Consider the following 27,680-nt stretch of genomic DNA (forward strand, 5'->3'; position numbering starts at 1 on the left):
TATTTTCTTAATCACCAATGTTGTTCTCTTTTATTAAAAAATATTCGTAACTAGATTCCAGGAAGACCTTTGTTCATGCTTTGTGCCTAATCTCGATTTGCGGAGCAGTGATGTATCTACACGCTGGCCTTCCTGTAGCTCAAGATAATAAAACGGGTGACATGTTCTCACATACGCACACACAATCACACACACACTGAGCTGTGTATAAAAACAAACTGTGCTGAGTGAGACTTCCTGTCACGCAGACAGTGAAAGCTCTTATTTCTGCGAATTGCTGTGTGTCTCTTCAATGAAGACATCCTGCCGTTCTGAGGAACTGGCAAACTGACCAGCATCTGGTGACAAGCACGGGCTGTGTCACTTCTCCATCCGTTAAACACACAAACACCCTCTCTCAAACACTTGAACACACACACACACACACACACACACACACACACACACACACACACACACACACACACTGAGACTGTGCTGGTTAATGTTGAACCACAGCAGACAGAAGCGTAGTAAACCATTGACTTAACCTCTGATCATGAGAGGAATTATCTATAAATATCACTGTCTTTTTTATAACACCACCCACCCATCCGCACACACACACTCTGTCTTGGAGATAGTAAGCAGCAGTGCTATGTCCTCACCCCCATGCCCCAGCGACTACAAACACATGCGCTGAGTGACACAGTGAAGAGCGAGTAAACAGCAGCCCACACACCTGGACAGGGAGCAGAAAAGGAGCAGAGAGGAGAGCTGAGGCACAGTGCGCCACGAGGTCAACCAACAAAACACCTGCTGTACTGGCAGGTCTCTCTGACTCCATTCTTTGTCTATGTGCCGGCAGATGAAAGACCCTATTCAACCAAGAAGTGCTCAGCTGCTGTGTGCTCATTCTGTGTGTGTGTGTGTGTGTGTGTGTGTGTGTGTGTGTGTGTGTGTGTGTGTGTGTGTGTGTGTGTGTGTGTGTGTGTGTGTGTGTGTGTATATGGATATGTACCTGTGTGTATAGGAGAGAGAATAAAGAGATGGAGGCAGGGCAGTAGAGAGGGAGATAAAGTCTGTTTGTTTGCAAAATGAATCAAAGGGACTTGTATATTTCAGACAGAGTACCAGGGGGAGACAATGAATCGATGAACTGTGGAGTGGAGCAGTGGACTGACTGGGGGAGTAAATTGAGAGTGAGTGAGATAAAGACGGTCACTGCGAGGGGCAGAAAATGGAAGTCAGCGGTAATGGGGAGGGAGAGACTTCATTAAAAAATGCATGTAATTACAAATTACTTTACTGAGGAACCTCTCAAAGACAGTAAAAGAGGCCTAACTTAATCTCAACCACTGTTCCCCTGTGTTTAGACGGAGCCAAACTCACAGTCAGAATCACATTACACACACTAACAGCACCATTAACCTCTGTAACAGCTCTATCCTCAGGGCACACACACACACAGAGGCACAGACAGACGCTGCCGCACACACAGATGCATACACAAACAATAAAAGACACATAAAGCTGTAAAAGACAGAGTGTGTTGTTGCCCAAGGTCACAGAAACACTACGCTCCCTACATAACACACACTCTAAGAGCACACACATATAGCATATAATCACAGGGTTAGCATTCATCTGAGTAAACACATGAAATCACTAAACCACTCACACTGGCCTTCAGACAAAGTCAAACACCTAAAAAACATTCGAACCTGCAATCAAGCCAACAGACATACACAAACACACTCATATACACAGTTGCTCACACCATCCCAACCGAAGTTTTCATCTGGTTTAAACTATCCAAAAACGAATTACATCTGGGGCGAAAAACAGGGCTTTCATCTGGAGAGGAAATAAGAAACTCTTTGAGCAAGCCAAACACGAAACTGCCCTTCAGCACAATGGTTTTCATGTTGTAAAAATGTACAAGCCTAATGCAAAACAATAGGGTCGGAAAGCTCTCAGTGTCGGTTTATGTTGTTTCCTGCAGACAGCTGAGTAGCAGCTTGTGGCGCTTGCAGGCAGCTTCTCAGCTCAGTCAGGGGTGACTAGGAATGTGGTTGAGACAGAATTAAGGAATGCTGTTAATTGGACGAGAAAAGTTTTTCACGAGCCGGACCCTCTGCAGATGTTGCAGACCAACACACTGCAGGGCTGAGTCATACTCCGCCAACCGCTCTGGTTAAACGGCGCTCTGGTTGATGAGCTCTCAGACAATAGCCAGGTCTGAGGAACATTAGAGCTCATGATTAGGACTGCTTAATGGGCCGTCATGGGTCACGCATGATTGTAGCCCAGGGGGGGTGGTGACAGTGCTGAGAAAACCTATGAGATGAAAGCAGATATTCCTCACCGTGTTTCATCACACACCTACATTTTGGGTAATTGAAAGACTAAGCAGCCACATCAGACTAAGTAACTGTTCCTGTTAAAGTTTTTCCAAGCTTAAGGGCACAAGCACATTAAAAATATTAACTCCATTCAGTGGTGACCATCTGCTGCAACTGTGATTTAACCTGAGGTTAGTTTAGAAAAGTTTCATTATTTCGTGTGTGTGTGTGTGTGTGTGTGTGTGTGTGTGTGTGTGTGTGTGTGTGTGTGTGTGTGTGTGTGTGTGTGTGTGTGTGTGTGTGTGTGTGTGTGGGTAGACCTTCTCATGTGTCTCACCTTACGAAGTCGTCCGTTACTGGTTCCCATGAAAACCACAGTGTGGTTGTGCACATTGTCCACAGAGACTGAAGTTAGGCCCGTGTATTCAACCAGAGGAATGGCCCTCAGGGACCTCCGCAGGGCCAGGGGGTGCTGGAGGTGGGCCGCCCCGCAGTCCAACTGATCGGGCTGCAACTACACAGACAAAATGAGAGTGAGATCAATGCTCATTAACTCTCAGAAGGAAGCACACCATACAGATTAGAAAGCACGAACAGAGCACAGAAAGAGCGCTGCATGATGAAAGCGATGTGGAAAACAAGGGCTGATAGTATCACAACCATGGATACTATCAGCCCTTGATTCATTCTTATAAATCACTTTTTAGACATCTCAGTGAATACTTGAAAGGGGCTTACAAGGGTCTTCAACACTCATAAGACTCTGCTTTTGTCAAATCCTCCTCCTGAGCAATGATAAAACATTAGTGCCATGCTTGGATGAGCAGCAGGATCTATTGGGAATTCTCTGAATATTTCAGAGCACGCAAAGTCAAAAAAGAAAAAAAAGATGAAGAATGAAGCAGTATAGATATTTGGAGAGTTGTTTCCCACAGGCCCTTCTGCTCGCAGCCTTGTCTCTCTTATCATAAATTGTGTCTGGCTTTTCCTCTGTGCTGGCCTTCAGTCTGTCGACTACAAAAAGATCACATTTCAGTGGCCATGGCAACACAGAAGTAAAACTTAAGAGAGTATAGCTTTATTCTGAGAGCTAAGTCTACATTACAGCGAAATGTAGAAGAATCCACTGTTGGCCACTTTGAACTGAGCAGTTGTCCATCTGAAGAAGGCCTCTGAGCCATTTGAGATAGCATTCAGAAAACTGGTCACGGGAGGAGTGGTCCCGGGGCCACAGACGACAAGACAGTGCCAGCGAGGAGGGCAACTCCTTTGACCTCAGCGCTGTCACTCAAAACAACCTCAATAAAAAGCTGGAATTTCACTGCATTCCTATAAAACTGGCAAAGCTTTCTCTGCCTTTATCATCAGAAACAATCAATATGGAGGGAATACACAGAGGGCAAGTATAGCATGCACCACTTAATTTTCTTCAAGGGCAGATATTTAGTTCGGTATGGAAAAAATAGTTAAAAGCAAGATAATATCTGACCCTGTGTTTGCGACAAAGCTGCTATGTATTCACTTAAACTGTGCCTAACATGTGGTTCAGTTATGGTACCAGCACACATTCAATGATACAAAAAGAAAGGTCTGACTCTGAGGTCTAACAAAGTGGCCTATTGACCCATTCCTCTCCTCATATTTGATAAGATAGGGAGCTGCTGGATGTGAGAGGAATCTCACCCTTCCCATAACCCCCAGCTTTGCTATAGGCAGGGCATCATGACCTCTACTCGTCACATGGGGGATCCTCTCTCCAAATCTTGTGCCTCAGGGCTAAAGAGGATAACCGCTGTAACCAGAAATGGAAACTGTCAGAGAATAAGGAGTCATGAGAGAGTTTATCTTATCTGTTTTGTAGGCTTGGAACAAATGTAAGGACCTTCATAAATCAGAATCAGACAGAGAATGATGGAGGTCAAGTGTGTTTATGTGCAATACAAGAGCTCTGGTCTGAAGTGGAGAGGTATTTAACAGGAAATGATCAAACTAAATATCTTATATTCAGCATCTCCATGTTTTGTTAATGTTCATGTATCTGAATCAAAAATAGTTACAAAACAATCAATGCAAAATAAAAAAATTAATGAAATCACAAAATAAAAAAGTGGAAAAATGTCTTGAGGATAGCAATGCCTCTGTTGTTTCCTTATTGATTCTCTCATATTCTGCCCCATCAAAAGACTGGCACTTGGGTAAGTGGAATCAATTAGAGAAGTCGATTAATTGCCATTTTGTCTGATAACTTAGACTTTTAGGCCAATGACACTTGATAACATTTTAAAATTAGCCTACCATGCCCACATTTAAATCAAATGTACCTTAATGACCCCAATTTGGACTGCAATATTTGACAAAATAAAATGAAGCACTTACCACTAGGTTTCCCTTCTGGATGCAGGCTGCCCCGGAGCCCTGGATAACGCTATCCAGCACTTGGACATCGCTGCTGGGAGAGTTGGAGCAGTTCCTGCGGCCTTGTCGGATCTCCTCATCGATGTCTCCAAACTTGAAAGCGCACAGAGCAGACTTTCTGTCCGCCTTGGAAAACACTCCAAACAGGTAGGGCTCGGAACTCTTCCCGTCTTCTGTGGGGATCTCCGCGGGGTAAACGGACAGCAGCCGGTTGTAAATGTTCCCGTTAAATCCACACTGTAGCGGCATCTGGATATAGGATTCAGTGAGCTTCCTGCTCTCCGGCCCGCTGGGTTTTCGGGGGTTCTCGGTGTCCAGACATATCCTGGCGAGGATGCTGTTGGGCAGGCTCTCCTTGTGGCCCATTTTCGCGTCATTATTAAAGGCAATGTAGGAATAAGTCTTCTGCATGAAAGCGTGTACGAAGTTCAGCTTGTTTTTAGTTTTAACATCTTGCTTGATCTTGAATACATTATCCTCTGAAGGGTTAATGTCATAGGTGAAAAGCCGGGATAGATCCTTAATATTCAGGGAGCGGATGGCGATCTCCGGTGTGTTCTCAAAGCGCAGGTCCTCCTTGCTGTGGTTCTTTGGGAAAAACTGGGTACCTGCCCCAGTGTAAGTGGCCCCGACGAGAAGCCGGGTGTTTCCCCCGTGGCTCTTAAAGATCAGACCCACCGTGGATGCGTTTGGGTGATTGGCAGCAATGTTCAGCATGCTGGGGAAAACAGTCTTCTCGCCCTGATGTGGGAACTCCACAGCTATCTCCGAAATATTCTCGATATTTCTGAGCTCACAAAAGCCTTGATAGACGGACCCACACACCAGCACGACCCCTTGATCCCGGTCCAGCTTCAGGAGCTTGTTGTGGTTGTCAGTGAGGGATTTGGGATGCTCGCACGGAGCCTGGGGCAGCTGTGGCGCATGGCACAACAGGTTGTCCTCCACCGGCCCGGTCCTCTGCTCCACCTCGATGCTCAAGGTCCCGTTCAGCTGGTAGACTGTGTTGACGGTGGCCAGGTACACCTTTCTGGACACCGGGTCCACCGCGAAGTTATTGGTCTGATTTGGAGACGCGAACGCCTGTTGGATGTGCAGCGCGCTGGCACTCCGGTGCGTCTCCAAAGCCAGGACGCCGAGGAGCAGAACAGCTATCTCTATCGAAGGAGGCATTTTTCCTTCTGACCGGCTTTCGCGAGTTCTGTGCCGTGGGGTGCATTGAGCAAAGACAAAAATGTGTGTTTGTTTCTACTGCGACAATCCGAGAGGAAAGGCTGTTTCCTGCTCAACGCCTATACCCAGAATGACGCGATAAGCGAGTCGTGCTTCCTTTTCAGGCTGCCTCCCCTGTCCCTCTCTTCCCACTGAGCAGCTCAGCAGCCTCACCCGAGGCGCACTGAGCCACAATAGCCTGCCTTGCTGAGATGTGTTATGATCTTTAAACAATAGTCCATTCCAGACCAATAGTTAATGTTTATTTGTTAGTGGCCAATTTCTGGATATTGTCTGCACAAATATGTTTAAACTTGTTTGGAGTGATGTTTCAGTTCCGCTGAAAAAAATGTTTTATGAATAAATAAATCATTATTAAAGTACACATTTAGGGACAATTTGGACTTTACTAAGTCTTCAACTGATTAAGCCTAAAGAGTGGCACACCTTCCCCTCCTATCAAAGCACTGCAGGCTACTTTGTTGTGATCGACAACAGCATCATTATTAGATTCAGGCTATGACTACATTATAAAAAAAAAAGTAAAAGATAATTTGACATGAATGCCATAAAGTTCAGATACATTTCAAACCAAATTGTTTTGATTCAAAACAATATCACAGAGGCTATGGTCTATTTGAACATTCTTTATTGTATGAACTTTTTTGAGACCCTGTCATGAAGTTGTAATGATTATAGCCTGTTTCTCTCAAAATGGGCCACTTGATGAATCTCCTTCTCTGCGTGGTTCCGCTCATCTTGGGGTTAATGGCGGGTCACAGTCCCACCTCCTGCTCTCCACTCCCTCGGCTCTCAGATTAGTTCTGCAGATCCGGAGGGGTTCCGTTTTGGGCACATACGGCACAGTAAGCACCGTGAAAGTGCTACCAGATGGGCACATCAGCGCACCTTTCCGGTTTTTGACATCACATCTATCCAACACAGCTTTCTTGCGAGCTTTACTCATAAATATGCAAGCACAACACATGCGCCCCTACTAAAAAATGCACGAATATGGTTAGCATTTTTTGTCTCTGGATAGGGTGGGCATATGCTCACATTTCTGAATAGAAATGAATGATCCCTAGTAGGCAGACTACCACGAATGTGTCAGACACTGCATAAATCAGTTTGCAGGCGAGCCCGAGAAGTGTTATCTCTGAATACATGCAATAATTAAAGTTGATGCTAAATCGTGCGTAATCGCTTGTGCCTATTTACTGTGGACTCCTCTGGGGACAGACTCACTCCCTCCTCTCCGTCACCACTTGCAGCTTTCAGGAGGGCAGATAAGTGCGCCCCGCGTGTTTACCTTGGCGCACAGCCATGCGCATCAAATCTGGCAGTGTAAAGAGGAAAGCGCTCTGATAAAGTGCAACATAATGACCCCCCCAACTGCACAGCACAATAACTGAGCCACCAACCGTCTCAACACTGTGAGCATGCGTGTGTGCGCGAGCCCTAACAGGACGTGAATGAGTTCCTGCAGGGATAAGGCTCGGTGCGGGTCAAAGCTGACAGCATCAGATATCACCGGCGAGGTGTGAATGAGTGCTGCGGTTTGGAGCTGCTCAATCAAACATGGCATTCAATGAAATGTGTGTGTGTGTGTGTGTGAGAGAGAGAATAGTATAATAAAGTGTGTGTGGGGGGGGGGGGGGGGGGGCACGGTCTCTCCTGTGTTTATAATGAAAATATTGTCCCTGGTGGCCCACTCTGTTTTTATTTTGCGGTTTAAGGGGGCTTCCACCCAACCTGTTTCCTTCCTGATAAGGTGCAAGACCTCCTTTAGTTCAGACCCCTACCTCCCTCTATTAAAAACCATTCACACAAACTTAACACAGCCTCTCAAAGCGAGATTCTTAAGGGCATACAAGGCAGAAGCTCTCCATCTGGTGGTCACATGAGAAACCTACAACAGTGACATTTAAAAAAGGGATTCAGAGTACAATATGTGTGTGGTCAGCCCATGAACCCCCCACAGTAGACATGCACCCCTAACAATAACAACAAACAAATGACAAATTAAATAGTGATGGCTCATGAGTTAGTCAGGAATGCACTTTATTTATTCCACACTTAGAAAAGGACATCAGAAGGCACTGGAGTGGTTTAGCACACAGCCCTACATCATTGGTGTCACTGCAAGGTCAAGCTGAGGTCAACATTTTTAAAAGATCAATACATCTAATATTTTTAATTGCATGTCCAACCTGAAGAATCGAGCTGATCTGGGTCCTCTCTGTGGGTTTTATCTCGAGACAGAGATGACAGTGATCCTGTCCGGAGACAACTCTTCTGATCCCCCTGAGGCCTTCTGTCTTAAGAGTGACAACCTTTGAAGTCTGTCAAAGGTTTCTCTGGCCTCAGCATGACTTACATGTTATCTAGCCGTGTGCTAAAGTGCAGCTGTACAATTCAAATGATCTCTATCTGTTAGGAAATCAACATCTCAGCATGAAATGCACAATTAACTATTTAATGTGCAAGGTCATCTTATTGTGTCCTTGACTCGATGAGACAGATAGAGAATAAGAAAGACTGGACGCCTTGTCAAGTTACTGTACTCAAGGAGGCAAGGTGCAGAAACAGATTAATTAAGATCTGAAGTCAAATTCATGTTCAGATTGGGAATTTTCTAAAAGATGTTCCCTGCCAAAAGATACATCCTTGACATCCAGGCAAGACATTCATGACATATCTGAAGAAAAAGCAAGACCTCCTGAGCAACCTCCCCCGTCTTTCTTCTCAGTTTGGGTGAGACTAAGGTTTGGCACTGGGTGATGACACCATTAGAATGTGTAAAAGGACGGCCAGAGAAATAAAACGCAGGGAGAAAGTTAGATGAAAAGTAGTATATTAGTGCACATCGGACTGAAACGGCAGTGGAGACGACTTGCACTGTAGATATAAAGCAGCATTCCTGTTCCAACTGAGGTGGAGCTGGAGAAGCACAAGTTGTCTCTCTTTCCTGACCCGATCACATCAAACATGGCCGCGGTACAATTATCCTGGCAAATTGATTTTATTTGGTAAATGGTTTTGTCTCTGCTTTTAAAAACACAAGTCTGGTTCCTATGTCTTTTTATAATAAAAACATTCAGCATTGTTGCAAATATTGCAGATGCCTAACAATAACCAGATGTTGTTTATGTTAATGTGCCGCTTCTATGGTCAGCATGACATTGCAAGTTGGCCCATTATGTCTATATCTTCCTTATGTAACACCGTCTTTCTTGTTTTACTTTTAAAATGAAGAAAGTAAAAGCATGTGATGTTTGCCATTAGTAATGTAAGGAAGCTCAAAAAGTCTCAAGTCATCATGACACTCAAGGGTTAAGGTCCTTCAAAATGTTCTGTACGAACACATTTCATCACAGCAAGAAAAGGAGAAACTCCCAGGAAGGTTTATAGCCATGGTTGAAATCTACCAATCACAGCTATGTAAGAGTTCTCTTCCTAAAGGCAATCAACCACATTTTCACATCTCTACAGTTGGACCAGGCCTTTGGAGCAAATCGCCAACCCAGTTTCCTGACTAGGCTCCCCGTCATGTAGTGAGAGGAGCGTAATGCTACATGGTACTGAATAAAATAACGTTGAGAATAATATTATTAGAAATAATAACATTATAATTGATTAAACTCTAAAGATAAAACAGTACAATGCTGAATTCTGAGGGACAGCAGCATAATAGTTCATTTTCAAAAATGTAAACAGTCTCTTCCTTCCTAAGGGACAATCATGAGTGTTCTCGGCTTCACTCCGTTTCTTCCTCTTCTTCTCGACTCCGTGTCCGAATGGGCCCGGCCGAATGTTCAGTGCTCGGCCACGCAGCCAATCTAGCGGCAGTCACGTTCTTCATACTTCCTGCTTGATCGCAGCTAAAGTTACATCACCTGGTGTCAACAAAGCAACATGTGCTGGCTTCCCCCCCCATGTCATCCGGGGGGCTGCAGAGCGCGGTGCGTGTACCCCGAGAGAGCCTCCCAGTTCCTCCACAGAAAGGCCAGCAGGAGGATGAGGAGGAGGGTGGAGAGCGAGCGCGAGCGTGTCTTCATCAGGGGGACCACGCAGTTGGCCACAGTTGAGACAAAGACCAGAAGGACAGCCATAAGGGCCAGCAGCACATTGATAAGTTTTCCCAAGAGGGTCCGGGCTGTGGCATTTTCCAGCCCCTCCAACTGGACGACCTGCTGCTGCTGCTGCTGGAGCTCCATCTTAGAGATCCTGGTCTGACATGCCTCCAACGCCTCCTGCAGAGGACACGCAGGGATAACGGAAAATCAATCAACAAACCACTTAAAAGAACTTGACCCACAACATGGCAAACACCAAACGATCACTTTACCGACTGATGGGCTGCTTCATGTTGAAATGTGTTCATAAATATTACATTCAGACTGTGCTGATTTGTTTTCTCTGTGTGATTAATGCAGAGGTCAGAACCTGGTTCATAAAGTGGTTTGCAAAGTTTGTGTTGCCGTCCAACAGCATGGTGCTTTACGTCTCAGATGTGTTGTCTAAGGAGAGGAATTCTGTTCGTACTTTGTGTGACATTTTTTGACTTTGTTTGACATGCTTATACGTTTATTATTTTGGGTGTTTCGCTCTAATTATGTTAGCTCCTATTTATTATGTTTTGTAAATGTGTGTAAGCCCATGTGGTGAATGACGCTTTGAAAAATAAATGAGCTATTCATATTCTCGCCTTTTCATGTTTGTAAATGTGGTTGTTGGCAAAACATCAAAATGACTCTCAGTATATAATGCAATCCAGTGCAACACCACAGCAAACCTCAATAAGAAACTAAAGGTAGAATGTATGACTGAGCTGTTCAATTCAACCGTTTCTACCACTGAGTGTAAATTGTGCAAAGAGCTCTACTGCCCCCTGTTTCTGGGACAAAGACATGCAGCCAAGAGGCAACTTGAACTGTAAACACACGTCATGCAGACATATTGAATAACAAAAAACCTTCGCTGTATCAGACAACAATGAAGGACGGCAGAAATGTGAGTCAATGACAAGGATATCCTTGTGTTTTGAATAACTGGATTTTTGTCTCATCTTCCTGTTTACTGTGTCAACAAAATGAGATAATGCCTTAAGCTGTTTGGAGGGTGCGGGGCCACCTTAAACACGACATTGATTCTAAGCAGGCCAAATTAATTAACTATTTAAAGAATTTAGGTAAAGAGTTCAGCGTCTTATGAGAACTTCAATTTGTACAAGCTCTTGGTGTGGAAATAAAACATGTCCACATTATTTAAAGCATTAAAAGTCAAACATTTAATCAATGTGGAATGTTTTTTTTTGTCACTCTTTTCCTGAAGATTGTTGTTGCTCTTGCGGACAGGCACTTCAACATCAACATCTTTAACTGCCCCTTGACAATAAAAGCATCACTCTGAAAATATAATTCGTACAAGGGTATTTTGAAATTTAAACTACCACAAATGGAGAAAAAAAATAAAGGTTTCAACAAACTCCGTTGATGGGGCTTATTGCTTTAGTAAAATATCAGAAGATTACTTGATATCTTCAGAAGTAAAGTGCACAGCATGACACTAAAATATGTTATCACCCAAAACATGTTATTCCGACTAAACTGCTTTTGCAGCCGTTCATTTGTTTGCTTATGTGTTTTGTGCACGTTAGCTGACAGACGGACCTGTATGTCTCTGGCTCTCTCGTAGGACTGGTATGCGATCTTCTCCTCCATGCTGGCCAGCTCCTGTTTGAGGTTGAGGATCTCATTCTGGTGAAGTTCTGTGAGGTCGTTCAGCTGCTCCTCTAGACGTTCACACCTGAAAACACACACACACACACACACACACACACACACACACACACACACACACACACACACACACACACACACACACACACACACACACACACACACACACACACACACACACACAACACACACACACACACACACACACACACACACACACACACACACACACAGGGTCTGAGGCATAATTCGCTTGGACAAACACAGACCACAGACATGCAGGAATCAGTAGAAACACAGCCTGAAGGCCTCTGACCACATGGCACCCAACTGAACTGATGACTCCCTCTGACAAGATTAGGCCATGATTACTCATCTGCTGACACAACTGGCCAATCAGAGAGAGTCAGCTGTACGAGACTAGGCCAATAGGAGACCCTTAGCAGGATGAAGGGTCTACTGGTTTGTCTTGGAGGCACATACAAGTGGATAGACAGCATAGCACAAGAAAAGGCATTTAACTGCCTCTGTGTATGTTTGATTCCTTTTATCAGATTTTATAATATAGAGAATAGTTCTCCAAACTGGTGTCTCAAAGAAATTCAATTATTATTAAAAAGACTCTAAGAAACCCACAAGTATTCACATTGGAAAAACTGGAACCTTTATTACGATAATGTTTATTAGATTTTATGTTGATCTATAAATAGTTTCAGCGCTGCATTCATGAAAAATAAAAATAATCATCAGTTGGCCGCCCAAGTTATAAAGTCCCTTTTTAGGGATGGATTCCTTTCCTGAAGAGTGATAAAGCAACATGAGGGTTATAAATGATTTCCCCCATAGTTCCCAGAGGTCATTCTGTTCTCTGTTATTCAAGTCTTAAAGGACAAGCACAGACTGCTCTGTGTTCAGATGGACATTTTAGGGAGAAAAATGCTCATGTTTCTTTTACTATGTAAGCTGCTCACTATATCTCCCCTCCTTCCCATTGTCCTGCCCTCCTTATCTCTGCGCCCTCTTGTCAGGACACTCTGGAGGAATGTGAGTGTGTTTTTTTACGGCCAACTGCCCAAAGACAAAACAAAACAAAGGCTGCAGAGAGACGTCTGAGTCTAAGTCTAAGAAAGATATGCGCCGCTGGGACAGAGGACACTAGGGGACACTAGCAGGTGGGTCTGTCACTTTGAAGTGTTCAATGGCTATTATAAAGCAACTTTTACTATTTAGTTCATTCTAAATGCTATTGCCACTTGTTAAAGGGGGATACATAGAAAACAAAAAGACTGCCACTATAAATCTGTATAACAAATGTGACCTATTCTTTATGGCCGAGTACATGCCGTTTAGGCCTAATATGTTTATGTAAAGAAGGTTCAGGTCAAGGTTTTGTTTTTATCTACAGTGTGATAGCTTCAATAAAAGATCTCTCCAGATCATGAACATGGCGAGTGTTTCCCCTAATGATGTGTCAACAGAGATCAATGGTCAGTATTGTATTCAGGTGCGTGTTTCCAAAAGAAAAGGAAACCTTTCTAGATTACACACAAGTTAAGGGGATTTCCTGCGCAAAACAGGAAGTGCTTTAGGATTGCATAATACACACACTCTAATATGTTATCTCTATATCTGTACCTGAAGCGTTCCTCCTGCAGCGCTTGCATAACAACCGAGTAGTCCCTCTGATAGTGGCTCTTCAGACCATCCAGGTTCTCCTCCAGCCTGGTCTGGCCCTCCCTCAGCTCCTGCATCTCCTGCAGCAGCATGTCCAGGCCGGAGCTTTGGCTCCTCTCTAGTGTGTTGCCCTTGGAACTCGGGGGACCTCCGGGGGCCCCTGTGGTGCTGTTGGCCCCTGCTGAGCCCGAAGTAGCACTTGAGCAGTCGTCCTCACTGCCATACTTAGGAATCGGCTCGAGCTGATGCGCAGCGTTGCCTAGTGAACGTCCGCCAGCGCCTGTCACAGCTTCGTCTACCGAGGGGTCGTCTAAAGAGTCTTTAAGTGAGGGGATGTTTTCAGTGCTGCCAAATTTGTGGCGAATCAGTGACGCGATCTCCCGGGGCTTGGAGACAACGGCCCCGGCTGCAGAGTGGGTGGCGTGGGAGATGCTGGAGAGGCCCCCCTTCACACTGTCCACCACGCCTTCACTGAAGCCTGTGACTTTGGCCCCGACGTCTTTCAGGCCCTGCTGCATGTCCCGCAGAACATCCTTGGGCTGGCGGGGGATACCGTTGTGCTCGACTTCCCGTAGCTTCCGGTGGTAGTGCTCCAGTTTCCTTTGCAGCTGCTGGATGGTCTGCGCAGACTTCTGGTTCTTTTTCTCAAAAACCTGACAGCCATAGGACAGGTTTGATTAGTTAGAGGGGAAACATTTTTCAATCAATAACCCACTAAGCTTTTATATAGTACATTCCCTCCCTACTGCCAGGGACATAGATAGTGAACAAACCGGTTTTGAGGGAAAACACTGATTGTCATATGATACAATTATAAAAACAAATAGTTCCAAGGATGTTATTCATGAAATATACATATTTATAGTTTAATAGAAAGCAACAGCTCCTATTTTTACCTGCTTGATACGTGTGCTTTGCTGTTTGTCAGCATTGTTGGCCAGTTTGAGGTACTCTGCAACGTTGTCATCTCTGGCTGTCTGCTCGATCTTAATCTGCTCTGTGAGTTTGAGGATTTTCTGCTGCAGATGGGCAATGGCCTGCTTTGTGCGCTGAGGGTCTGGGGTGCAATCCTCACACCCTGGGATCGAACCGTCTGCCCCTAATGAATAAGACAGGGGTGTTTGACCCAGTCCGCTCACTTCCAGCCGATCGATCTGAGAGAGGAGACAGAAAAAAGAGAGGGAGATTGGAGTAGGTAAAGGGTCAGGGGAGGAAAGGAGGGGAGACAAGGAAGAAAAAAGTGTGAGTTGCATATTTTTCTTTTTTATTTAGCTGACACAGAGAAAACGAGGCTTCTGCATTTCTTGTGGCCAGTCACCGGGAAAGAGGGCAAATTGAGACGCCTAAAAAGGCAACTCGCAGTCAGTTTTATTTGTACATGTTAACAAAGAAATGATAGTGAAAGAAATTTCGTTTTTATAATTTCCAGTACATCTTTAAAAAAAACTCCGTGTGAATCCACAGGCATTTGCAAGTCAATGGATACACAGGCAAGAACAACATGAAAAGAGTATCAGCCTAATCTCTATTTGTCTTTGTTTTGGGTGCAACCATATAGGACTAGACTGACAGGATATTAGATTTTTTTTACAACAGTTTTACAGATTAAGTTTCTGTCTATCTTCCTCAGACACTGACCTGATTATATCAATAGGACAGTAAGCATTTCTGAGAAAAAATAACTACTAATCTAAATGGTGTTTTTCATAAAACAAGATAAATTCTACCTTAGAGGAGGAAGAACCAGGTAGCACATTCATTTCCTCACGGGAAGAACACACTGATACTATTGGAGCTAATGATGCTTCAGGGAGGGGTGTGATGAAAATATTATTTCCATCACTTATCAAGCACACACAACTACTGCACTCCTTGAGGATTCAGAAGGCTGCCAGAAAAACAAAAAACCAGACAGGACTGAGAGTCAGATCAGAGAGGTACGGTGACAGTTATTCAACAAGACATCCAGCCCTCACATATAACCCAGCCTCTGTATCGGCTTACCATTTATTAGCGCTCCATAACAGGTAAAAACAGCACCGGAGGCTCACCTGCATACCCAAAAGCATGACTAATTGATGACAGGCAACACAGTCAACAACACAAACCACAGCGCATCCGGGAGGAAACTAAAACTCCATATCAAGTGTTCTCTCTGGCAAATGAGTTAAAGTAGCCTACTAATGAGCTTATCTTCAGTTAGAGAAGAAGCGATCTCAAGACGCGGCTCACCTTTCCATTAGTCAATCGGATAAATTGTTCCCAGTGCATTTTCCCAAATCTGAAGGCGAGTTATTTACTTTCATAAATCCAGATAAAGTTAATCCCCGCCGGCTCCTCGAAAGTTTCGCCGAGCTGCTTTCGCTACTGCTCGCCGGGCATGTTGTGAAAGCTGAAGCGCACCTGAAACTCAGTGCACTGTGCAGAGAGTGAAGCCCCGCCCCCTCCTCCCCTGCCTCCACTCACAGCTGAGGGATGACATCACCCTCTAAACTGCGCGGTAGGCAGCCGCCACTCATCCCGACACGGCAGAAATAGATCCTCAGTTAGGGACTTTCTTATTTACTGTAATAGATTAACCGAGAGACTAAAAACAATCACAGATAATATTACGTCACTTCATAAACATGTTTACTATGCCTCAACAGCTTTCACTATTATAATTAAATTAGTACATTACAAGTAATGTGCTAATGTGCATAAGTACAGATTTATAGGAAGTTATGCTTAATTATTTCTATTGTGGGCTTCTGGACACTTTTATTCATAAAAACTAATAATGAAATGATATGCTTTTACCCCCCATTACATTTATTTGACAGCTCTAGTTATACCTAACTTTTCAAAATGAGATTTACATGGAAAATGTGTGATTTATTACACATTACTTATGTAGATTTACTTTTTACATAGTTCAAACTAGCTCTACCTCGACCATCTACAACTTAAAACTGTGATGCCACAAAAATGCATAAATATACCTCTAAGTGGTTTCTACATTAAGTGCAACTTATGAATTCAAAACAGTTAATTCCATTCATAATTAATGTCATCTATGCCCTTTTTCACAGCAAATACATGAACACAAAACCAAAAAAAAACTCAAAATACGTGTTGATCAATATTTTAAATTTGCTCCAGAATTTTGAGAGTTTATTTGTTTTACAATATTTTGGAGATTAATTTGTTTGATGACTTAAATGACACATTTCTTTGCAATCATAGTTAACAGAAATGTATTATCATGTTCAACAAAAGGCTACAGGGCAGACTGGGAGTCTAGTGCCTGATGTGAAACTACCAGCTCCCAGTCTCTGTCAGCCAATAGAGAGCAAGAAAAACCAGTCTGACAGTCTTTTCACACACACACCCACACACACCCACACACACACACACACACCACACACACCCACACACACACACACACACACACACACACACACACACCCCCCCACACACACACACACACACACACACACACACCCACACACACACACACCCACACACACACACACACACACACACACACACCACACACACACACACACACACACACACCACACACACACACACACACACACACACACACACACACACACACACACACACTTTGAGTGCAGGGAAACCACAGATTTGGCATGAATTTCCAATTTGAAAGTGATTTGGCGTTATAAGGAAATGGTTTTGCACCAGGTTGATTACTGTGTAACAGCGTTAAATAGAAGAAGGCCCTTATCCATGAGTCAATAGACCTAACAACTGTTGTGTACAGTGAGTCTAATGATGATCAAATCCTCTAGACGGGCAGTCAAGGGGATCAGATGAATCAGAGAACTAGAACAGCCTGCTGGGCTGGCACAGGAGCAAACTAAGAGGTGACGTTTCAGAGCGGCACCTGGTCTGTGCTCGGCTATAAACAAAACAGTATTAATAGCTATGAGGGCGAGCATGAATAAGGTGTAAGTATTTCCTCCATGAGCACCCAGTAGGATAAATGTGCAGATTTCCCAGGGCTCTTGTCTTGCAGATGACTACATTACCTGAATAAATGAATGTGTGCCCTCGGACAAAAAATATAGCGTAGATAAAAAGGGCAAAGGACGACCTGAACCCTTTGGATGGAAGTATGCTGCAATAGAGTAGATAGAGGTTTTAGATATTGTGATAAGAAGGCCTAGTGATCTTCTGGCACATTTTTATCTGTTACGTATTCATCACTGGTCATTTAGGTGGTTTACGAGGGTGTACTCTCTTTAACATCTATTTTGACAGCTTGCAACTGCAAATGTATAATCTAATTTGCATACAGATTTAGACTCATACGGCTACTCCACATAGCAAAGCAATGTTTTTCTGATGCTGATAAAGAGTTCTAGTTACAGAACAAATTGTCTGTACGATTAGTATCATCCCCAAATGGTCGGGTATTTCTGTGACTAATCATGCATGTTATTAATGATGTAGAACTGAAGGATCAGGCTAATTTCCCGGGGTTGACGGAGCCCCAAACATTTTAGATAATTAAGTAAAATCCTCATATGTGTTGTTTTAGACTTAAATAATGGATTTAAATATAGTAGCGTCTACATGGCAGGCATAAACCACAGAATTGAGCTGTGTTTGTTTTGAATACAAACATTTTGGTATAGTAAGCCTCTTTCTACTTTCTTTTACAAACAACTGTTATGTTCTCCATGGTCAAGGTCAAGCTATTGTATATAATTGCAAAAGTACAATACCTTGCTGGTAGTTATGTCTTGCATTCCAGTGAGTTCAGCTTGTGTTTCCTGTGTCAAGATGCAAGAGGGATTGCAAGAAATTGTACCTTCTGAATTCTGCTCTACAGCTCTTCTATTACAGCAGTCTCTGAAGTATTCACAAAGGAACATAGCTGATCCGTCACAGCACATCAGAGTTTTAGCAGTAGTAGGCCTGGAGCAGTGGTTCTCCAACATGGCTCACAGTACAATATCCATGAGTGATGGGACCTTGGATCCATGGTGGACATCAAAATCAGGGCTTCAGGAGTACGCTCTTCGCTGTGCTCAATCCACCCTTAAACAGTCATTGTGGATTTCAAAGCCGTCTTCTCTCCATTTATACCACATGTATCTTTCTGGCCTTATCACTCAGCAGGCACAGAGGCCAATCCCCTCTGACGGACTGAACTTCACACTCCTGATTAGCAGTTATGATCTTTAACCCTGCAGTTAATGCAAAAGTAATTATCATAGCAACATGACATAATTTAGTGATCTTGATTTCTTTTATCAAACAGATAGCAGATTAGTTTGTGTCTAATAGTATGGTTGTGGTGGGCAGAGTAGGGCCATGCATGTGGGTCCATGGCTGCACTTAGTTATTTATAGTTAAGTAACAGCAGTGCACGTGAGAAGTATGGTCATATATAAAACTAAACCTTTTTTCAGCCATCCCCCTTTCATTTCCTCGTGGTTTCAGTTCCCACCCAGGCAAGCCATATTTAGCAGTGCTGAAGTTGACACAACAATGTTTTAAGTGGAAATCCGCTTTTGGTTATCTTTAAGGGGATCCAATGAGGGAACAATGACCCTCATTCACCAGATATGGAAAATTGCATAACTCCATATGGGGCTGGACAAGAGGCAGTTTACTTAACACTTGCACCCATGAATTAGCACAGAACAAAACACTAAATACTAATCATGCACAACAGAAGTGTGCACACAGCCAAGGTCTGCCAGTGCATTTCCCAAGGAATTCAGAGGGTGTGAGAAAAGCCCTTCATGTTCACATCCAAACGAAAGAAACGTAGTTCAGATGAAAGTGCAGGTCTTGGGAGAAAGAGGGAAAAAACACAGAGGCTTTTCTATGGTCCCTCTGTCGAAACAAAGACTTTCTATCCCTATTATTTTAAGATGAAATCCTTTTCACAACAAGAGATTTGGCTGCCAGATTTAGTAGTTTCTCAGGTCTATAAAACACCTTTCATGCAACAGTATATTATTAAATTACAAAGCACCTGACCCGTAACACACATATTTAAACAACATGTCAATGTATAAACATGTACCGGATTCCTGACGTAAACTGAAATCATTGACAAAGTGAATAAGATGAACTTTAAATCATAAATGATGACCGTCAATAAACACACACACACGTTTTTACAGGTGGAGACTCACAGTGGTGGGAGAAGGAAGTGGAGAGGTGTCAGCAGTTACCAGGTTGAGTATGACATCCATGGCGGGGAGACACATGTGCACAGCATGGACTGGAGTTAAGTTGGGTCTGTCTATCTGTTTGTCTGTCCCTCGGGGGAGGACTCCAGCAGGGGGAGAGGGGAACAGCGTGGCCCTGGGAGAGCTCACATCACTCAGGACACTTCTCCCAAACAAAGTCCACTTGACTCAAAGTCCACCGGACAAAGACCCACTTTGACAACAAGAAAGTAGAGACTCCTACTCTGAGGAATTACTGTTGGCTTGATTGAACATGCAGAATCCATAGACTGCTCGTTCCAGCAATGCACCATGACTATTGATAGCCACAGAGTCTAGGCGGTGTTGCTCTGCTGGTTCACAGAGCAGCCGCTCCTCAAAGCCCATGACCACGCTTCAGTGCCAGCACACGCTCCGCAGTACACAGCAACAGGCAGAGGGACTATGGAGCACACATATGTTCGCTTCGATAGGCCCGATTCTCTCAGACAGCGTGCATCTTTGGGGAATTAGAAATCCTCTGGAGCAAAGGGTCCGTCTGATGCAGGTTTGGGGTGAAAGAGCCGAGGTGGTTAATCGGATGGTAACTCGCCGCGTTGGATGGAGGCAGAGTTAAAAGAAGGAAGAGTTTACTGTGAAGTTTGGTGTTCAAAGAGTCCGGAGAGGAAGAAATGAGAGGCAGGGACCCAGAGGACGGATGTGAGGGAGCAGACATGAAAAAAAGAGCCCACCAGGAGCTGTCACTGAGAGAGAGGGAGCAAAGGAAAGAGGGGTTGTGAGAAGGCTTTGTTAGGGGAGGAGGGGGGCTTTTCTTCTGTTGGAGTTTCTAGGCCAGCTCAGCTTCAAAACCGTGGCTAGCTCATGCAGAAAAAAAGGGAGAAAAATCTTCAACTCCCGCCTTTCAATTATCGCAGTTTGATTGTCGCAGCCAATCAGTTTCCTGAGAGATCATGCTGTAATGAAACACTTTCCACCAGAGTAGACACAATGTTTCGTCTGCCCAATAACAGATACAACTGCATACATTTAGTTTTAAAGTGGCATGCCTGGTTTAATGTAGAGAATAAACTCACACCCAAGAAAAAACCCAGATTACACAGATTACACGGTCATATGATGATTACAAAGCTGCTATTCAAACCTGTGTGTATGTGCGCACCCATGACTATAGCCTCGTCACCGCGTCACTTATCCTCTGACACAACAGCATGATGTTCCCTTTTACTAGAATTCTTATGGATTACTATGTTTAAGGAAAAGGGTTCAAAGGCACAATTAACTGCACACACTTTGTAAGAAAATTGTCACTTTCAAATTACAATGTAGATGTATCAAATCTGTATAGGTGGTAAAACTACCAACAGTAGACCTGAGGACAATATTTCAAACAAATAGCATTATTAGGAGCTGTGACGCATTGTTGTCCACGCTGGGTTTTGTGAGCCATCACTTCCAAAAGTGTACAAACCAATTAGGGAGAAAATCAAAGCAGGGAGTGTAGGGGGTAAGGCAGGACAAGAGCTACTAAAGACTCCTGTGCAGAGGTCAACAGGACGGGACGGGGGACGGGGCATGAATACAGGCTTTAATGAGAGAGCGGGAGGACTTAAAGGACCGGGAAAGAGAGGGTAGGCTTTAGGGGGGAAAGGCTGCTTATGTAAGGACAAACCTTACTTGCTCAGATAGGAGTGACATGTAGGTTTGACCCCAGTGTTAAATCAATGTGACACATGGCAGCTTCACTGAAGTCAGAACATTGCAAAAGAAAGTTTGTTATATATATATTTCTTTGATTTCGCTTCACTTACTATAACTACATTTAGGCAAGCAGTATTGGGTTGCTTCAGCTATTCATCCTTCCTAAAATCTTAGTAACAACGGAAACTATTGATTTACTTATCAGGTTCAACGAAATTTAAGACAAAATCTTAGTTTGTTAAGACTGTAAAAAAAAAAATGTAAGCACGGAATAATCTAAAGCAATTTACAATGTAAACAGGAAGTCCCTGTACCATCTGCCCAAAAAACAGCTGTAGGGTTACAGCATATTAAACATAACAACAATCAATTTTAAATGTAGGTATGACTTTATGTATATATGCATGTAGTAGTAACTTTAGTTTGGCCTGGTAATTAGTAAGAGCCAATATTTAGTAATATCACATCACTATATAAGAACAAGTTTTTGTGCTATAACCCTTTTTTTTTAATATAGTGATTGGTAAATCGCGTCTTAGTAAAGACTTTTAACAAGGCTTAGTTTAATCTGCTGCACCTGGTCCCTATAAAGTAAGCAAGCGTACGTCATCAGGGATTTTTCTTAGAGGGTCAATCATTTGTCACTTGTCAGGCATGACATATTAGTCATTCATGCTCTCAGTGTCCTACTAGCTTCAGATCTGAAGTCTCCTACGGATGCAGTGTGGCCCCCAGCAGCTCCTGTCAGTCCAGGAATGCTCAAGCTTTAAGGCTGACGCATGATAACTAAACATACTATCTTGTAGAATCTACTCATGCCTTGACAAGTTACTGATGCTTTAAAAAACAAAATAGATGTTTTACCATATTAGCGCCATATCAGCTGGTCAAAATCAGGGGACAGAAAGATCAGCTGCAACCCATGTGTTACTTACATTGGCAGAAATGTATGTTAAATGCATTTTAACTAATATTTTTTTAATTGTATAATAAATAGATTAATAACATAAATACATTATTAATACATTATTTTAAATAATGATTTGTCTTTGAAATGCATTACTATATTTAAATTTAATTTTCAGGAAAAATATATTTGTACATACATATATACGTATACATATATATGTACGTATACGTACACATATATATGTATACATATACGTACTACAAGCACTTTAACAGGATTTATGAAAGTAAATAGCTCGCCTTCAGATTTTGGAAAATGCACTGGGAACAATTTCTCCGATGACTAAGGGAAAGGTGAGCCGCGTATTGAGGTTGCTTCTTCTCTAACTGAGTGTGAAATTGAGCCTCGGGGAACACCACAAATCAAAAGATATGACCATTCATCCATGATCATAAAAAAACTGTCTATCAGTTAGGTAAGATGAAAGCAAATTAAAAAAGCTTACCAGAAATGCCAACAAGATTATGCAGTGTACTTAAAATAATGTTATGATCCACAGTATCAAAAGCAGCACTTAAATCAAGTAATACTAAAACCGAGAGCTTGCTCTTGTCTGCATTGCTTCTGTTGTTGCAGAAGGGTGTGTCGAGTTGGATAAACACAGAGCCATATAGAGAGTTTGAGTGAAACATAAAACTTGAAGAGAACTTAATGCCACGTGATGTTATAAAGGCGTTCTAATTAATTATTTTCATAATAATTACCCATTTATGTGAATAATTAACCAAACCATTGTTTTACTGTGCACACACCACAACAGCCTCCATCTGAGCATGAATTCTGATGGGTTTTGGTGTGGAGTAGTTTGGGAGTGTGAGAGGTTACGTAAAGGCAGAAGAGCGAGAGCTTTGTCTGCACGGACTGGGGGTAATTAAAGCCTGAGAGAGGAGACAACCATGACTCGGAGCTCAGGCCTTGCTGAACAATACCTTCCCCATAAAAGAAGCCCCCTCTCCAACTCTGGCTGTCCAATCCTCCCTAGTCTAAGCTCCAGTATAATCAACGACCCTATTAGCAGTTACATAAACCACAGGGTACTTCATACACAGGGGCCTTTATGACTAGCGGGGTCAGGGAGCGTGAAACATCTTAGTAGCCAACTCCAATCCTGGCATCTAAAAGAGCCAGGCAGGAAGGAAAACAAACAAATGTCAACAACCCAAACAATTAAAGTTCTCATTCCCTGTCTGGACACAGATTACAGTTAACAGAATTACTACTGTTTATTATTGGAACGATTTAAAAAAAGGTATACAAGCCTTACAGCAGATCTATGAAAAGTGCCGCTGCTTACAGATCAGTGTTGAACTGTATGAGGGTTTGCTACAGTTTGCTAAGTACAGTATAAAGTGAACCTCTGAAAGTAAATGAAGCACAACTGCTGTACCTTTAGGAAGAATAAACTGAATACCCCCAGTAGAGCTAGACATAGAAATAACTTGGCCCATTATCACTTGAGATCATTTAGACTTTTTTTACGTGCAGTATACGTGTGGTAAGTATTTAATTATGTCGAAAAATTGTTGGGTCGTTATGTAGAAAATGTTCCTGTTTCTCCTGTATATGTAAGAGTATGAATGTGCAGGTGTGATATTGTAAGAGACAAAGCCAGTGTTGGTACACAGGGTAAAACAATGTGTGTGTACAGTATGTACAACAAAGCAGTGAATATGAATATGATAATATGAAGAGAAACAGAGTGGGTACGTGGGCAAAAACAAAATCTCTCCATTGGTGGCGGTTGCTGTTAGTTGGAGCTGCCTCTGTTTATACTCAGTAAGAACAGATAAATCACCAAATAACTGAGTAAGAACCGTATAAAAGATTTGAAGCTGCTGTTCTTATTCTGTGTTTTCTGATCCAGCGCCCATCCCATCAGGCACTGCAACATCTATGTTGTCATTTTGATCTGTTTGTACTCAGCCCATTCTGGTTATACAACATTGAAACAGAAAGGGCACTTGCCCAAATGTGTGTTTGTCTGGCTGCAGCATTACAATACCCAGAGTACCAATGGGCAGTATGCAGTCCCACACACACTGCCAGCCTATTCATCAGCAGGAAGATGACAAATCCAGAACAAACAGTGCCAGCTTTTTGGCCCTGAAAGATTATTTGGGCTGGCCCTTTCTCAGCTTTATTTGTTTTCTCCACGTGACCCCATACCACTCATTGTGACCCTGAGTTGACCTTGCTATCCACTTTAAAACAACCTTTTGTAATAGTCAGAGGCCTGGGTACTGTTTGTGAAGTTTTAGCAAGGAGTCACTGTTTTAATTCGGCCACTAGTAAGCTACTTCAAAACAGGAGGACAGATAATAGGATGTGTCATTTCGCTGATAGGAAGTTCTCATCAGCGCTTGTCAGCTGTTATTTTAAAAAAAAACGTAGAGGTAATTCTCATTCAGATCAAACTGAAAGCAGCACCTCCATGTCTGATGCAAACTCAACCCAGAAGGTAAACACATCTACATCCAATTATATACAATCCTAACAGTCAATAAGATATTCCCTTGTACAAGGCTTGGTGATTTGCTATTCCAAGGCTGAACGTGGATTTGTGTACTATCAAAACAGAGTGTTATGATCAATGTATATCATAATCAACTACTGCCTATATGAATATAACAACGAAGGAAAGCCTTTATCCACAAGGGGGAGCTAGAACATAAACTGCAACACAATGTGTGTCCTCTGCTATATAGAACATTCTCTACATTGCAGGTCAGTGTTTTTATTGCACATTTCATTACAAGTTTCCTTTCAATAACCCTATTTTTATTGCATTTGTCTCTCCTCCTACGGACATGCAGCAATTTACGTAACACAACTCAGACCTGATGTGGCAGTCACAGCAAGGCACACAGGTACTGAGAACAGGGAGGAAGGAAAGATATGCCAAGGAGATGAACAGGAGACACGGCAAAAGAGGGGGTGGAAAACGAGGTTATATAATAATTCAATACAGGAGATTGTCAGAAGAGATTAGGAAAAGTCATGAAATATGTAAGTCTATGTCAGCATGGTGAAAAAGCATGTTTGTGATGATTTATTATTTCAGATGGAACATTTTCAAACAACTGGATTATTTGCCTGAACAAAAACAAACACACTGCCACTGTTGTTTCAGTATTATAGAGGTGCTATTTCAGTGGGAAGGTGACCCTTTCCGATGGGATTCAAACAGTGAAAAAGAAGAAAGATTCCTAGGATTCCTACTGGCTGACACACATGAGAATGAGAGAGTTGGAACCGGTTATAAATGGAGACAAAATATGACAATATTTCCCCAGAGGTTATGATCAAATTTGGATTGTGTATGTGCATGTTTCTAAGTGGGTCAGTGGAGCAGAGCTGAGCTCAGCAATCTATGGCCTCATCCATTATTCATCAGAATCACACAAATGATATGGACTGAGAAGGGAGTGGCAGGGATGCAGTGTGTGTCCTGTCTGAGTGTGTCTGCCTGTTTCTCAGCTCTCCCTCTCTCAGAAGGGGCAATTTCCTTTTGCAAACAATCTACTAACCTCTCATAACAAAGCACAGAAACCCAAGCATCACTTTGTCATTAGGAGGTGCACTATGGTGTTTTTTTAATAACAAGTCAAGGAAGTAATTCTTAAAACTGACAGTTGCTTGGGTCAAAGCAAACAATGTAGACTGTAGAAATTAATCTAGCTAGAGGACAGTGACTGAGGAACAGACATGTGGGTTAAGGGTGAGCAGAACATCCTCAGTGACTGACCAAGTATGTGGCAATTCTGCAACGGCTGAGAAAACACGTGCATGCCCACACCAATGTCCTCTTTCACACACTAACACACACCAGCCCAAAGAGGAAGGACCAGCTGCAGGCCAAAAATAAATACACAAAGAATGACCCATAGTGACTCACCACAGCCGACATGACACACAATAAACTTACAAATATTCATTAAAGATTAAAGTGCCACACTCATATAATAACTAATCACCAGTTAAAGTATATGTTGTAAATCAATGTAATGTACCTTTAATTAACATGACTGCATGCATTTCCTTCATCACTTATCAGTAGTAAGATTTAGATCTGCTTCTCAAGTGGTGGAATATTAGTCTATCTGTCTTTAAAATATATGAATCCATTTGAATGCCCTTGAAAAGTCAACTTGACCCGCACTGGTTCAGACATCTGTCTATAAATAGCAGCAGGGACACAGAGCGACAGCAGACTCCTTCCTCTTTCAGACCAAGATTAGAAACCAATAAAAACTGCCTAAAGGGAAGAAGAGGCTTTAAACGTACACCCTTTATCCCTCTCTCTTTCAACATGACTGTCCATCTTGCTTATCAACACACATATTTATCTTTCAAAAATTCCACCACCTAATTCCCCCATTTATTTTCTTAGTCCGTTCACACCTTCCCACTCGCCTTAATTGTTTCACGCACAAATCAGCTAGTTTTGCAAGTTAGAAAGTGTGTGTGTGCTTGTGGTAGCTTAAACGTGTTCCCTCTGTTGAATGCTAATAGCTAGCAGAACTGGATATGGGCGTTGGCCTATATGAATAATCGCATATGAATATTCAACAGCCTAATTAAACAGGCTGGGGCTACACTTCAAAGGGAGCACTAACAGTTGGGTGGAGAGTTCACACACACACAAAGACACTCATGCACATGATGCATACGAACGCATACCCGCGCACAATTTACAATTATTTGTAAAGGAGCAGGAAACAACGTCTCTTTGGCAATGAGATCTAAGCGGTGGGGTGCCATTCTAACACATCTCCTGTGTAGCTCTAGAAATATTTGACAAAAATAAAAAGCTTACTTGCAAGGTTTAGAACAAACAGTATTTAAAACAAAGTCAGCATATTTGGCGAATTGCTTAGATGACACTTGTCCCACATTTTAAGAGGTTAGTTTTCCACCAGAGAGGCGAATGAGGTGGCTCAAGATCAGACGTTGAACTCGAGAGCATTCAGCTCAGTAAAGCTGCTACAGCCCTCTTTGAACATTACCCTGTTACCATGGAGATGGGCAACCTGCTCTGCTGAGCACTGGACACAGATGAGAGGCAGGCTGTGAGAAATAAATGGTCATATCCACTAAACATTACACCAGGCTCATGTCAACCCCTATCATCCATAGGGTACCCTGTTGAAATGGATAGTTGGTTTAACTAGTTAGTTTATAATGATAGCAACTTAAAGCCTGAGACTATAGAAAACACACTAGAAATCAGTCAATATAAAAAATGATCATCACGATTATCCTTGTCAAAAATATTTAATACTGAAGACATTTGAACTTTTTAATACGTCAGTAAATACCCTACTATTACCAACTGGTTAATGATACAGCTTAACGTCATTACGCCAAACACTAGTCAGTCTTCAGTTTAGTGATGGTTAGCTTTTTTCTTTTTTTAATCCTATATCATTCAACCCTTATAACA

The 27,680-nt window shown here is 42.7% G+C and overlaps 2 protein-coding genes across 12 annotated transcripts in view; both read right to left on the reverse strand.

The window, feature by feature from the left end:
* Nucleotides 1-6,097, reverse strand: part of plxnd1 (plexin D1) — a 62,298-nt gene extending 56,201 nt beyond the window's left edge. Inside the window, 2 exon segments of the mRNA XM_034210939.1 lie at nucleotides 2,662-2,838; nucleotides 4,701-6,097. Coding sequence (XP_034066830.1) covers nucleotides 2,662-2,838; nucleotides 4,701-5,912 — 1,389 coding nt within the window. The 5' untranslated portion in view covers nucleotides 5,913-6,097.
* Nucleotides 6,098-7,997: 1,900 nt separating this feature from the next.
* Nucleotides 7,998-27,680, reverse strand: part of tmcc1a (transmembrane and coiled-coil domain family 1a) — a 43,941-nt gene continuing 24,258 nt past the window's right edge. For 6 of the 11 annotated variants that reach the window (XM_034211002.1, XM_034210999.1, XM_034211001.1 and 3 more), the window contains 4 exons: nucleotides 14,266-14,523; nucleotides 13,331-14,022; nucleotides 11,627-11,762; nucleotides 7,998-10,207 (listed from right to left, as the gene is read on the reverse strand). In XM_034211002.1, coding sequence (XP_034066893.1) covers nucleotides 9,893-10,207; nucleotides 11,627-11,762; nucleotides 13,331-14,022; nucleotides 14,266-14,523 — 1,401 coding nt within the window. In that variant the 3' untranslated portion in view covers nucleotides 7,998-9,892. Of the gene's footprint in view, nucleotides 10,208-11,626; nucleotides 11,763-13,330; nucleotides 14,023-14,265; nucleotides 14,524-15,096; nucleotides 15,258-15,373; nucleotides 15,393-15,601; nucleotides 15,778-19,533; nucleotides 20,386-27,680 lie in introns of those variants that run through there. The other 5 variants (XM_034211004.1, XM_034211008.1, XM_034211005.1 and 2 more) reach the window with 5 other exon arrangements.

Source organism: Gymnodraco acuticeps, unplaced genomic scaffold (assembly GCF_902827175.1).
Source record: "Gymnodraco acuticeps unplaced genomic scaffold, fGymAcu1.1, whole genome shotgun sequence".
Taxonomy (NCBI): domain Eukaryota; kingdom Metazoa; phylum Chordata; class Actinopteri; order Perciformes; family Bathydraconidae; genus Gymnodraco; species Gymnodraco acuticeps.